Source organism: Pygocentrus nattereri, chromosome 4 (genome assembly GCF_015220715.1).
Source record: "Pygocentrus nattereri isolate fPygNat1 chromosome 4, fPygNat1.pri, whole genome shotgun sequence".
Lineage (NCBI taxonomy): Eukaryota > Metazoa > Chordata > Actinopteri > Characiformes > Serrasalmidae > Pygocentrus > Pygocentrus nattereri.
In genome coordinates, this window is record NC_051214.1 from 3,842,552 (window position 1) to 3,857,551 (window position 15,000).

Below are 15,000 nucleotides of genomic sequence, written 5' to 3' on the forward strand. Positions count from 1 at the left end.
AGAAATTGATTTAAGCTTCACTATCAGACCTTAGAGCCACTGTAGAATCTTTGAGGGAACCTTTACACTGTTTATAGCTCGATGAACGAGAAATGTTCCTCTACAGAACTTTTATTTCTATCAGTGTTACCTAACTAATGAGCCTCATTCATCCCTACATCACCACACTTTTGTCTCAAACCTTGTTTAACTGTTAAATAATCTCTAATAGTCCAGCTTATATAGTTTCAGACAGTATGTGACCTACAAACGTGAACAAACCTACGAACGAAATTAGTCTCCAAAACACAGTTCAGCCTTAACTCATCCGTATCCGTCTGTGTCTTAAGGAAGAGAAGAAGGCCCACGAGGTGGAGCCGATGATGAACGACGGCATGGCGGACCAATCCGGAGAAGAAGCTCAGAAGAAGGAAGAGCAGCCCGTCATCAGTCTCCCGCCCACTCCCACCCCTCAGACTCCACCCCCTCAGCAACAGCACACAGACCCCGCCTCCCCCACCGTTGCCACGACGCCTGAACCCGTTCCCGTCGCCTGCAGCAACAAAAGCCTACGCAGGTCTTGCGAGGCGGAGCCAGAATATGAGGTATATTTACGTTCTTTACATTCTTTATATTTGGCAGATTCTGTTGTGAATGAGGCGGCACAGTGGCTCGGTGGGTAGCACTGCTTTCTGCGCTTGCCTCACAGCAAGGAGGGCCTGGGTTCGATTCCCCGGCCGGGCGACCAGGGTCCTTTCTGTGTGGAGTTTGCATGTTCTCCCCATGTTTGCATGGGGTTCCTCTGGGTTCTTCGGTGTCCTCCCACTGTCCAAAGTCATGCAGTCAGGCCAATTGGACATGGTAAACTGCCCCTGGGTGTGAGTGAATGTGTCCATCCTTTGATGGACTGGCAACCTGTCCAGGGTGTGTCCTGCCTTTTGCCCGATGACCGCTGAGATAGGCTCCAGCACCCCCAGAAGGACCCAGAAGGAGATGCGGCTTAGAAGATGCATCAGAGACGTTTGGTGCACTAGAGCTAGGAATCTAATGTAGCTAACTAAGCTAGCTAGCAAGTAATGGAAGCTTATATCCCACTAACTAACACTATAAATAAAAATGTGCAGAAGGACATTACATGGATAGTTTGATGATGATGATAATAAATAATAAATAATTTTGTGCGTTTGTGTAAGGATGGCCGCGGGTTTGGGATCGGCGTGCTGGTGTGGGGGAAGCTGCGGGGTTTCTCCTGGTGGCCCGGCCGCATCGTGTCTTGGTGGATAACTGGGAGAAGTCGAGCTGCAGAGGGAACTCGATGGGTCATGTGGTTCGGAGATGGGAAATTCTCTGTGGTAAGTGGGCCAGACTTTCAGAATTATTTCTCAAAAAAAATGTTTTAAGAACGATTAAAACAAAAGATACATTCAATTTGAATGCATATCGATTGGCCACCGAAGAACATTGAACTCCCTGTCAGGTTCATGAAACCAGTTTGAGACTTTTGCTTTATTGTTGAGGCCATAAAGTGATGCACATGGCCAGCAACAGTATTCAAATAGACTGTTCAAGCGATTCAAATGACGGCTGTTTGGGATCAATAGCCTGGACTGTTCACACAAGGCAGGTTGGGTTCATGGATTCATGCCTTTGCCACCAAATTCTGACCCTACCATCTGTGTGCCTAATGAGAAGTTGAGATTCATCAGACCAGGCTACGCTTGTTTCAGTCTTCAACCGTCAGCAGTTTTGGTCAGCTTCAGCTTTCTGTTCTTGGCTGACAAAAATGGTGATGTGGTCTTCTGCTGTTGTAGCCCATCCACCTCAAGGAGTTACTGTCTTTCTGACGCTGGTCTGGCCATTCTCCACTGACCTCTCTCAGCAATAAGGCGTTTCTGTCCACAGAAATGCTGATCTTTATTGGATGTTTTTCTTTATTGCATTATTCTGAGTAACTCTAGAGACGCTGCTTGTGAAAATCTCAGGAGATCAGCAGTTATAGAAATACTCAAACCAGCTCGTCTGGCTTCAACAATCAAGACACGGTCAAAAGATCACAAATGTTCCCTATTCTGATGGTAACGCTGCAGCAATCCTGTGGGGCAAAACTTTACCTGACCATTTTATATATATATACATACATAAATGTGATGATCCTTTAGAAGCTGCAGTGGTCTGTTTGCTTACTGACATTCTGGAACAGCACAACATTTAATAATTTCCCCACATTTTTCATTCACTCCCATAACACACTGTCTGGAGGAGCAAAAAAAGTGACCATATTTAGATGCATTTGTGGTTGTGACATCACAACCATGATGAATTCCAAATGAGCTGCTTTGGTAATGTAGTTTCCATATATGGACTGCGTGGACTTGGGAGTGAGTGCTACATTTTGAGCCTTAAACGAGGACTTGGGCCCTTTTCATGTCATTGTATTTCACTTGTTAATGCAGTAGAGGTCCAGGCCTGTGCAGAGCATGCCGTCCCCACGACTGAGGAACTACCTCTCCATTAAAAATGATGTAACAAAATAAAATAGCATTTTGATCACAGGGCCTTTGCCAGTCATCCAACTGAATTTTACTCTGACCTCCGCAGACATTGACAGTGTGTTAGCAGAAAAGGGAACGGAGTGCAGTACAGGCTGAGAGATGTTTTGAGAGTGAGATAATTCAGGGTGCTGTGAAGATGGAGATGAAAGCTGACTCATATCAGATTTTAGAAGGCAATCATCTGTTACATCTAGAAATTAGACCTGAAATAGGAGGCTGTCACACTTCATATTTGGCTCAGTCTTGATAAAAAACGATTAAGAGTCTTTATGTCACTTACATAATCCTCTCCTCCTCTCTCCTCAGGTGTGTGTAGAAAAACTGTTGCCTTTGAGTTCATTTTCTACTGCCTTTCATCAGCTTACCTACACCAAACAGCCCATGTACAGAAAAGCTATCTACGAGGTGCTACAAGTGAGTCTTTTTCTTCATCTCTCACACACACACACACACACACACACACACGTTTATCCTGCTATACATATGAGGACGTCCATAGGTTTCTATTGATCTTTGTCTTACTTTAGCTATATAATACGACACCTAATCCTAAACCTAACCCTAACCTTAATCTCAGTACCAAAAGGCCATTTTCTTGCTCAAATAAGGTAATTGTGGTGAAAACAACACAGGCTTTTTTGCCGGTCCTCACCTGAGCAAAAAATTCATATAGTCCTGTCATAGTGAGGACATGGGGTCCTCACAAGTGTAGCACTACAAAACACACTCACACACACTTTCTCACTGTCACACACCAATCTCACACACATGCTTATGAAGTTTAATGTCAAAGTCAATGTGTTTTTCCATACAGACTGTGGAATTGCGTGTGTGTGTCCTGTGGATTCCTGTTCAAGCTTCAGTCGTGCCTGAACAATTTCTGATCCCAACCCAAACTGACCCGAGTCGTACAGAATTCTGTCCAAAGTTTGCCTACATGGTCTAACCCAAACTGCTCCATCATCTTCATCATTATCAGTGAAGGCCCAGCCACACACGTGCTTGACAGCGAATCTTTCAATGAGCTATTTCGTGTTGAAGACTTCTAAAGCGAAAAAATTTCACGCTGATTCTGTTGTGAAGTTCAACTTTGGTGAACTGTATCAAATGAATTTATGTCACCTGCCAGCAGCACTGCTGTTTTGGCTGTGTTGATCTCTGAGGAGTCGGCTCTTCAGAACACTGAATCTCCAAAATCGAGAAAGAGCTCATATTAACAGTATTTGAAAGGAAATTCTTGCGCAGAGTCAAAGTCATTCAGAGTGATTTGTTTGCGACGTCTCTTTGTAGAATGGTGGTAATTTGGTGGCCAAAAGGTACTTATAAATCGAAGGGTTAAAAAAAAAAAACAGTGCTGTGTTATATGTTCATTAATGTAACGCTACACAGTGGTGGGAGACAGAACGTTCTTCTCCTCATTTAGCAGTCCCTTGGTAACGATGCCATAACTGCATTTCTTGGCATAATACTTGTTCATGTTGAATATTATTAATAATAATTTAAATTATTTTCTGAAAAATTGTGTAAAAAGTCCTACAAAAGAAGTGCCTAACAACACCCTTCCCTGTGACATAACCACAGTACTTCACAACCTCTCATGGCATTCATTTGTGATGATAGCTCTGGTTACATTACTCCATAATTTAATAGCCAGGTGGCCAGACACCCTGTAACGCGGAGCGAGGAGTCGGACGCATGTGCTGAGATTTTTATTAAGGGCAAATCCAGGGTCGTGGTCGATACAGTCCAGGTTCAAATGGCCAATGCAGAGAGCAGGAGGGACAGACATGACAAAGAACATGGAAATCCAAATGCTGACCCGAACAAGCAAAACAAACACATCAAACAATCAGCATGATCAAAGGCTTACAAGCAAAGACCATTGAAAACTAGGGGCAAACACAGGGCTTAAGTAATTACAGGGATGACGTGGGACAGGTCGGAAACAGGTGAAACGAATCAGGGGCGGAGTCACTAAACAAGGGGGCTGGACCAAAAAAAACAAAACAAAGAAAACATGTGGACTATCAAAAGGTAAACAAAAAGCACATGGGGGAGTGGGAGGAGGAAGTCGTGACACACCCGTTTTCCAGGAGCAGTGACCTTTTTGGTCACCTGTCCCCGGCTGGAGCTGTCCCCAGAAATGTCCTCGGTTTCAACTGCTAATATAAATACACAGGAAAGTCCTAAAAAAGACCTGCGGCAGAGCAGACAGGCAGATATCTTACACTGTGTTTGTTTCAGCCAACAGAGGGCGCTATATACTGAGCACTTTTACCACTTTCTCGCCTAGTTTTAAAGAACGCTGCTGCGTAAAACTCGACCAGAAGCGAGCGTCATAGTTCCATAGTTTACTATTTCTGACACGGTTTACCAAGTTAATTTAATCAGTCGGGCTGCATCATTATTTATTACAGTACAGCAGTTACTATAGTCAAAACACATGCAATTGGAAATGTCCCCGTTGTTTATATCATAGTTAAAAACAGTGGATATATTAATAATATATTAAACGCTGAAGTAAAATTGTCCCTGGTTACTTCATGAAAATAGGGAGGAAGACTAGTGAAAAAAGCGGAATAAATCTGTTAAAAGTGGGAGCCATACGTAAAATACCAACATGACTCTGACCCAACACATATTTCAAGCTCTAATTCCCATACATATGTGTGCAGACGGCCAGTATGCGGGCAGGAAAGCTGTTCCCGGTGTGTGTGTCCACCGACGACTCCGACTCGGCGAAGAATGTTGAGCTGCAGACCAGACAGATGATCGAGTGGGCCAGTGCAGGATTCCTTCCAACCGGAGCCAAGGGCCTGGAGCCCCCGCCAGGTTACACATCCAATACACTGACTCTGTACTGATGCTGCGTTCAACATATCCATAAACAAGTATATATCATGTTCAAATGAGGCCAAAAACACTTACTGAGCCCTTTCGTCCAACATTCAATGTAGGAATAAAGCGACTTGAAGGTACAGATCATCACGTGAAGTGTACCAATGTAGCAGCTGTTTAAGTGCTTATTACTCTTATATGTTATTTTCCCCTGAAGCCCGTTTTAACATCTATGTTGTTTAATATACCAAAAATCATTTTTACGTGAATTATGCCGATTAAACGAGCTCTGTTCTATCTGGCTGTCTTGTATTTTGGCTCATTCAAAAGGCAGAACACTCAGAACACTCCTTACAACTTCAACCTGAGTGGGCGGGGCTAAACTGCTGTAGGCGCTTTCCAGTTTTTGACATAATTTGAAAATGTCTGTTGGACTTTACATTGTTTGTAAATTTCACGAAAGATGGACCAAAAGAACTGAATAAAATTACTGGAAAGACGTCTGGTTCCATTGACTTACATTTAAAGTAAAGCAGGTTCTTCCCTTCTCCTGTAAAGTTACCATTTCAGAGATACGAGGTTTTGTTCCGATACGATAGCGATATACGTGAATGTGACTGCATGACATCACACAAATAGTGAACAAAACAGGCTGGAGAGAATAAACAATGTTGACCCAGTTCTTCATTTAGGAAATAAAGAAAATCGAGTTTTTTGTGATAAAGGCGCCTCGAAGTCTTCGAAGGTTCAAAGATGTCGCTGCTGATAGACTGACAGATGAACATGATGGTGTAATCATTGTATTGAAAATACATCAAGAATGCTTAATCAAAATTTAAAAATTGTAATTTTGATAATTAGCTTTATCATTTTATTGCCGGGTGCATTACTGTACTGCCGTTAAGTATACAACTATACTGTCACACTTGTTTGGACACCTGATTGAATGATGTGCTTAAATGCTTGATTTGTCAGTTATCAGGTGAGGGACATATCGACATTGTCCCAAGACAAACATAATCTCCTATTTCTAACACGCCAGCCGTCCTTTGCTCTGAGCTGAACTTATATGATGAATAGAAAAGCCCCAGAATCACTTGGAATAAAACCTCTTTACATCAACTTACATTAAAAGTAGTTTTTCCCTCTCCTGTACTATTTTGCACATGCTTGTATTTATGTTGAAGATAAAGCAAAAGGTGTGTTTTACAGTGTTTGTGTGTGTGTGTGTGTGTGTGTGTTTCAGCGGAGCAAAGTCCCTACACTGAGGTGTATCCAGAGATGTGGGTGGAGCCAGAAGCTGCAGCTTGCCCGGCCCCTAAGAAACCCAGGAAAAGCAGTTTGGAGAAGCCCAAAATCAAAGAGATTATAGATGAAGGGACCAGAGGTATTAAACATACATACACTCACATGAGCTGTTATACACGCCAGACGTCCAACACTCAAACACACACTGCAAAAAATGGTATCTTGTCAAGTGAAATGGACCTGAACCTAGTCGATCTATCTAAAATGTCTCATGTTGAGATCGTCATGAGTTTATTATAAGATTATTCAAGCTATTTAACCTGTTTCACCTGTTTTAAGCCACTTTAATAAGTCAAGTGGTTTCACTGTGTTACTGGCAGATAATTCGGCTGGTTTCCAGCACATTTCTTACTACTAGCAAAAATGCCTGTTAATACAGTGAGATCATTTGACTTATTAAAGTGGCCTAAAACAACTAAAACAGGGCTAGAAATAAGCTAAATAATCTTAAAATGAGGTCACAACGATGTCAGCATTAGAAATATTTATATCGACTACATTTAAGATCATTTTACTTGACAATATATTTTTTCAGTGCACACACTCAGTTACACATGCAGCCCTGAGTGAACTAAACACATTTCAATAAAGTTTGCACCAAAATTTCAGCTGAAAATGGTCAAAAGCAGCACTTTTGGTTTTTAGCTGAAAGAAAAAAAAAAGTTGAAAATTGTGGCCAAAAGAAAAAACGCTGACAGATTTTTAGTTTAAAAATTGGACGCAGTGGTTAAAAACGCTGCTCACTCCCTGTCCTGTGTCGGGAAGAACCTGGCAATACGATATACATCATGATACTAGTGTTACGATTCTATATATCGTGATATATCGTGATACTGTAAGCCAGGTGATACATTGCATTTTTGTGAAATCTAAATGAAGGAAAACTGTCATGGAATAAACGCATTCACATGCATAAAATCAGAGTAAAAGAAAAAGCCTAATAAAGAAAAATTACAACACTGCCATCTAGTGGTCGGTTGTGCTTAAACACAACATAAAACGGACCACCTGCCGCAAATCGGAGCATGTAAACCGTTCATTAAAAACGGAGTGTTTTTGAGAATCGATACAGTATCACAAAACATAATATTGCGATACTCAAGTGTATCGATATTTTCATACACCCCTTTTTAGCGCAGATGTGTTTCTATGAGATTTCATTAGATCGGGTTTATAATCTCTGCTCCTCTCTAGTGTCAGAAGAGGGGTCAGTGCTCAAGACACTTCTCCGCTAGAGGTTTGATTTCACTAGGAAACACAAAATCCCACTCGATACACAGAAAACAGAGAAGCAGAAAGGAAAGTCCCTGCGCAGCGACACCATCTGTACTCGCGGTTTATCAGTAGCCAAAGCCAAACTTCGTTGTCCTTTTGTGTGTTTTCCAGAGAGACTCGTGTATGAGGTGCGTCAGAAGTGCCGGAACATTGAAGGTGAGACGGGTGTCGTCTTTAAATTGCCCTTTCATTGACCTCTGGCCCCAGTTAGAGAGTTAATGGTCACTGCTGCTGCATCTGAGCTTGTATGTTCAGTAAAAGGTTTCCAAATGCATTTATCAAATACATCACTGCTGTCGGACGTTTTTAAACACTGTCCACTCACTGTCCACTCCTACCTCATCGGTCCACCTTGTTGATTTAAAGTCACAGATGACAGCTCAGCTGCTGCTGCACATCCTCTAGTCCTTCATCAGTGGTCACAGGACGCTGCACACAGGACGCTCTTGGCTGGATATTTTTGGTTCTCAGTCCAGCAGTGACACTGAGGTGTTTAAAAACTCCAATAGCACTGCTGTGATCTGTCTGATCCACTCAGACCAGCACAACACACACTAATACACCACCACCATGTCAGTGTTACTGCTGAGAATGACCCACCACCCAAATAGTACCTGCTCTGTGAGGGTCCATGGGGGTCCTGACCACTGAAGAACAGGGTAACAGAGTATCAGAGAAACAGATGGACTACAGTCTGTAACTGTAGAACTACAGAGTGCAGCTATACAGTAAGTGGAGCTGATAAAGTGGACAGTGAGTTTAGAACATTTCTGTGTGGAATATTTCCCCATATATTTTAAAACAAATGCATTTTACAGCATATTTGTTTAATATGACAGTTTATTCTGACTTTCGCTTTATATGTAATGTATGTCCTGACTGCTGTACACCCCACACCCGCTCCTGAGGGGCCGCAGCACAGCTGGGGAGTTTGTGCCACTGTTTCTGAGGCCTTCTTTGTGAACCGTGAAGCTGATGTTGTGGTTGTTATTGTTGTGTCCAGACATGTGCATATCCTGTGGAAGTCTGAACGTCTCACTCGAACATCCTCTCTTCATTGGAGCCATGTGTCAGAGCTGCAAGGTACCACACATACTGAGGGTCTGGATATGGAACTCTTACAATGGGTGACCCCTTAAATGGTCCAGGACCACCAGTGGGCTCAGAGTTGTATTACATGCCTGGGATTTTGAGGGGTTAAAGAACAGTTGTAAATAAATTGACACACTTGTCCACGTCGTATACATGCAGTCGACCAAACCTGCGAACCTGAAAGTGTGTTTAGAAATACAGCCATAATCTTACAACAGTTAGTTACGGCCACGCAAGCTGATTGGTTGAGTGGTGTTTCTCAACTTTGTTATCTTGAGATCACAAGATAGTTCACTTGTTATCTCAAGATAGCAACTTCACTGTCTTGAGATCACAAGAGAGTTGACTCTTTATCACAGGATGACAACTTTATCATGTGCGGAGCCCTGCTGGTGACATGTTGTATAAATAAAAATAATGCGTGGCCGCGACTTAGTAAGGCGTGGAACTGAGATGGTTAAGTCATGGCCACAACTTAGTAAAGTGTGGGAATGAGATCCTAATGCATGACCATGACTTTGGCGGTGATCTCATTCCCACGCCTTACTAAGTCGTGGCCACGCATTATTTTTATTCACACAGGATGTCACCAGCAGGGCTCTGTAATCATGAGATCACGAGAAAGTTAACTCGTTATCTCAAGATCACAAATTTGTTATCTGGAGATCACAAGAAAGGACTCTTTATCTCAAGATAACAACTTTATCATGAGATCACAAGACAATTAACTCATTATCTCAAGGTAGCAACTTCACTGTCTTGAGATCTCAAGATAGTTGATTCGTTATCTCAAGTTAACAACCTTGTTATCTTGAGATCTCAAGATAACAAGCTCTCAAGTTAAAAATGCAGAAAATTATAGTGACTTTGTGGCCTCTCCGGACTTCCAGCTCTATAGTTGTGTTGAAATACTGATGGTTTCTATGGAGCCTCGCTGGTGACGTCCCATATAAATAAATATAATGCATGGCTACGTCTTATTAATGCACGGAAACGAGATCCTAATGTGTGGCCACAATTTAGTAAAGCATGAGAATGAGATAATTAAATCATGGCTGTCTTAGTAAGGCGTGGGAACAAGATCCTGTCTTACTAAGTCATGGCCGTGGATTAGGATCTCATTCGCATGCTTTACTAAATTGTGGCCACACATTATTCTTATTTGTACAGGAAGTCACCAGCGGGGCTCGGTAGCTTCCTTACTTTCTCTTCTGTACATTTTTGGCTCTACACTTCCTCTTTCAGCTGAGCGAGACTTTCACACAGTGGCAGTGGTGGACAGTAACTGAGTATCTGAGTAAATGTAATTAGTTTCTGTACTTTAGTATTTTTGGTGTATCTGTACTGAAGTTTCTCCGTTCTGGGCGACTTTTTCCTTTCACTCCACTACATTTCAGAGTCTAATATCCGACTTTTTCCTCCTACATTTTGAGAAATCTGTCGTTCCTTTTGGTTTCTGTGTGTATAAAAACGTCACATGTCAAAACGAAAGAAGCGCAAAGCCAGAGCACCAATCAGGGCCCAGCGGTCACTTTGTTTAGAGCTGGTTTTGACCTGTTGGTCATACCGACCCAGTGCAGCACTCGGTTCAACGTCAGCGCAGCAGCGTAAAACTTTGGGAGAGTCTGTTCAACATAAATGATGAACTAACCTAACTTTGTGTAAATAGAGCTCAATATAGAAATATGTCCACATATGCAGTCGAGACTGACGCGGCTTTTTTCTGAATTTCTACAAACACCATTTCATTTTATAGTAAATGAGTTTGGGCTGGTTTATGTTTATGAACAGACGCCTACAGATCAACATAGTAAAGGAGCTCATCTGTGATCCTGAGTTTAAAGCCAGTTTTTATTCAACTTAAACTTGGAACTAAGTTGTAAATAAATCTGAAACTGAAACTTTGCTTGTGTGTAAAAAGTGATTTCAGAGCCACTCGGTTCTCCCTGATGGAAACTGTTTACCTTCAGTGTTTTGTGCTTCTGATCATTTTAATAGACGTCAGCGTCACTAATTAATGACGTTCTATTAAAAGACTGGTTTACCAAGAGAGACGCTGGAGGACTTTCACCTGAAATGAGTTCATGAAGCCAGTCTGGTTATAAAAATGATAACAGGACATCAGAGCCAGAATTACTCTTTTAGTACTTTTACTTTATACTTAAGTACATTTGAAGGGAAATACTTTAGTACTTTTACTCAAGTGGAGGTCTAAAGGGAGGAACTTCTACTTTTACTGGAGGAATATTTTACCTTGGGGGTCTCGACTTTAACTCAAGTACGTGGTTTGTGTAGTTCGTCCACCACTCCACATGTGGTCAGTCTCCCCCCGAACTGCCTCTGTTTATACCGTGAGCGACTCAGCAAGGCCTTGTACTGTGTGCAGAACTGCTTCCTGGAGTGTGCGTATCAGTACGACGATGACGGATATCAGTCCTACTGCACCATCTGCTGTGGGGGAAGAGAGGTGCTTATGTGTGGGAACAACAACTGCTGCAGGTACGTGTGTGTTTGTGTGTCAGTTCTCGATGCGTCTTCCTGAGTCTCGGCGCATTCGTGCCTTTACGTCTGTGGCACTGTTCAAAAGTTTGGAGTTCAGATTTTTACTCTTTTCAGTAATTTAAACCAAATCTGGTGCAGATAAATATATCAGATGATTCATGATGTTAAGATTCTACAGCTTATTAGGTTCAAATTATTTCCCGGAAGCTGTAATAAAATGTAATAATGAGATACAGCACTGTGCGAAAGTCTTAGGCCCCCAAGACACATTTTCAAAATGTGTTTATTTGTGTAGTTTGTGTTTATTTGCTGAGAAAAGTGTTAATATTTGAATGAACTAAATTTATAGAATATTCATTAATAATGATTTTATATATATATGTATGTATATCGCTGTTGTCGGAAGAAAAGCTTGTATCTCCATTTTTGACGTTTTTCATTTTTTGATATAATTTGAAAATACATGTTACCATTTATATTGTGTGCAAATTTCATCATGAATTGACTAAAAGAAACAGCCCAAAATGACTTGGAAAGACGTCTGGTTCCATTGACTTCCATTAAAAGTAGAGCATGTTTTTTCCTTCTCCTGCAAAGTTACCGCTTTAGACATACAAGGTTTTGTTCCGGCAGCAGTGAAATGTGAAAAAGACGTGCATTTCGCTCACAAACAACAAGCTAAATAACATTCAGACAAGCTTTCCATGGTTCTAAGCGCGGTTAACCGGTTCTTCAGAGCGATGGAGGGTGTGTTGTATGGCTCTATATAGAATCTTTTATAGAAACTGGTTCTTCTGTTGTGATGATGTCAAGCTTGCGACAACAGCAGAACCCTTTTTGGTGCCATATAGAACTCTTTTCAAACAGGTTCAATGTTCTCCATCAAGCCGAAGAACCATTTCATTTAAGCATTCTTAATAGAACCACAGCTCTTGAAGAACCTGATTTTGTAAATGTGTACACAAAAAAATATCTGAGGCCTGAATGTTTGTCCAACAGACGAAACTTCGGCCAAAGTGAACATTTTTGGCTGCTGGTCTTTGTTTAATTGTTTGCTATTTTAATATTTTTTATTAATTTGTTTTGCCTCAAAGTGAATCTTGGGGGGGTTTATAGCCTAAAATGCCATCCAGCATCCAAGTAGCTGCTACAGTATATACAGTCTTAACAACACTAACACAACACCACCACGTCGGTGTTACTGCAGTGCTGAGAATGACCCACCACCCAAATAGTACCTGCTCTGTGAGGGTCCATGGGGGTCCTGACCACTGAAGAACAGGGTAACAGTATCAGAGAAACAGATGGACCACAGTCTGTAACTGTAGAACTACAAAGAGAAACTATGTGGTCAGTGGAGCTGATAAACTGGACAGTGAGTGTAGAAACAAGGAGGTTTTAAAGTTATGGCTGATCTGGGTATATTGTTGTGCCTTTGAGCTGCAGCATGTATATGTATGGTTTATATTTCTGTGTGTGTGTGTGTGTGTGTGTGTGTGCAGGTGCTTCTGTGTGGAGTGTGTGGATCTGCTGGTGGGCACTGGCTCTGCGCAGGCTGCTATAAGAGAGGACCCGTGGAACTGCTACATGTGCGTCAGCAGGAATGTGTTTGGGCTGCTGCGGCGCAGAGATGACTGGACATCGCGCCTTCAGCTGTTCTTCGCCAACAACCATGACCAGGAGTTCGTGAGTCACTCACACTTGCGCCTAACACACTTCCACTTCAGTGGCTGTTGATGTGTGTCTGTGAGAGAGAACAGGATCAGGACGTAGGGGTCAGTTCAGGACTGTCGGACTGCAACTGCTAAAAACATATTAGAGAATAGAGCTTAAATCATTTGAGTGTGGTAAAGACCTGCCTGTGCCTGCCTCTTGCTTTAGAGTGGACTTTGTGTATTTATTTTATGTTTTGTTCAGATATTTTCAAAATCTGTGGTATTAAAAGGGGAAATTCACTGATTTTCAGAATTTCTGCGTTCAGTAGTTGAGGGATTCAGAGGGTTTGGTGTAAAACGGTTCAGACGTCTTTACAGTGGTGGTGATGGGAACCAGACGTCACCATGACTACAACACAGATATAGACACTTTATTTACCATCCAGAACCACCAGAGAACCTACACGAGTCTTCTGAGCTTATATGGAATGTAGATGATGGTAAAAATAGTCATAAACCTGAAAAAATAGGTTTCCTTATAGGGACTATTTCGTATGTGTGCCTCTGCCTTGATTTTAAAACATAAATTTTATACCACAACTTTCTTAATACAGTCGTAAAAGAGCATCATCAGGCAGTGAGTTCATAACCATCTCATGTAGGAACTTTCAGTGAGGAGCTTTTAGAGGGGGACGTCTGGTTCCCATCACCACCACTGTGAACGGCTCTGACTCGGCAAGTTTCTCTAGAACAGAGCGTTCCACACCGAACCGCTCAGAACGGCTCTGTTTACATCTCAAATGCTTAAATATGCAGAAATTTAGAAAAATCTGATTTAACGCTACATTTTCATAACAGTGGGCCGGACATATAAAAATCATCTAAAACTGGCATATGATTTTTAATGTCACATATTTGCTGCTTAAAATTGCTACACCCCCAACTTAAATCCCTTCCTGCATAGTGGTTTATTTTGAAAATGCATTATGAATACAACAAATATGCTCTTATTCTATACATCACTCTAATACGCTAGTTCTATAAATCGCTGCTGTCGTACATAAACCTCATATCTCCATTCTTGACGTTTTTCAGTTTTTGGCATCATTTGAAAATGCCTGAGCGCGTTTACATTGTGTGTAAATTTCATGATGATTGGACTAAAAGAAACGACACAAAATGACTTGGAAAGACGTCTGGTTCCATTGACTTCCATTAAAAGTACAGTAGGTTTATTCCTTCTCCTGTAAAGTCACCGTTTTGGAGGTACAAGGTTTTGCTCCGACACCAGCGATATGTAACATAACTAATGAAGTATAATAATAATTATTATGATAATCATTTATATCTAGAATGCCTGATGTCTCAAATGATATGGGAAAATGGCCTGTAATTAGATGAAAACGGTGTAAATCTATAATTACAGTATTTTATCGGTCATTTAACATCTAACTGTAATGTCTTATTAACATCTCTCTCACAGGAACCTCCTAAACTCTACACTCCTGTAGCAGCAGAGAAGAGGCAGCCAATCAGAGTTCTCTCTCTGTTTGACGGCATTGCTACAGGTCAGCTCACTGATCGCATTCATGTGTACGGTCGAAAGCAAAAGTTTGTGCACCCCTGGTCAAGTGACGTGTTTTCGTTGCTTTTCAAAATGAAAAGTCAACACACTTCTGCATGTTTTAGTGCACAGTCACTGTTTATTGGCTGAATTTACCATATTGGGAAAGAAATCTATAAAATATAAAATATAGCCTGCGCAAAAGTTATAGATATATATATAGTCATATTTAGGT

General features: G+C 41.5%; 1 protein-coding gene across 10 annotated transcripts in view; it reads left to right on the forward strand.

Moving 5' to 3' along the window:
• Positions 1–15,000, forward strand: part of LOC108414024 (DNA (cytosine-5)-methyltransferase 3A-like) — a 131,515-nt gene that overhangs the window by 105,240 nt on the left and 11,275 nt on the right. For all 10 annotated transcript variants that reach the window (XM_037538069.1, XM_037538066.1, XM_037538073.1 and 7 more), the window contains 10 exons: positions 330–584; positions 1,173–1,331; positions 2,838–2,945; positions 5,207–5,363; positions 6,616–6,756; positions 8,064–8,108; positions 8,956–9,035; positions 11,431–11,543; positions 13,049–13,232; positions 14,685–14,769. In XM_037538069.1, the coding sequence (XP_037393966.1) occupies positions 330–584; positions 1,173–1,331; positions 2,838–2,945; positions 5,207–5,363; positions 6,616–6,756; positions 8,064–8,108; positions 8,956–9,035; positions 11,431–11,543; positions 13,049–13,232; positions 14,685–14,769 (1,327 nt within the window). The remainder of the gene's footprint in view (positions 1–329; positions 585–1,172; positions 1,332–2,837; positions 2,946–5,206; positions 5,364–6,615; positions 6,757–8,063; positions 8,109–8,955; positions 9,036–11,430; positions 11,544–13,048; positions 13,233–14,684; positions 14,770–15,000) is intronic.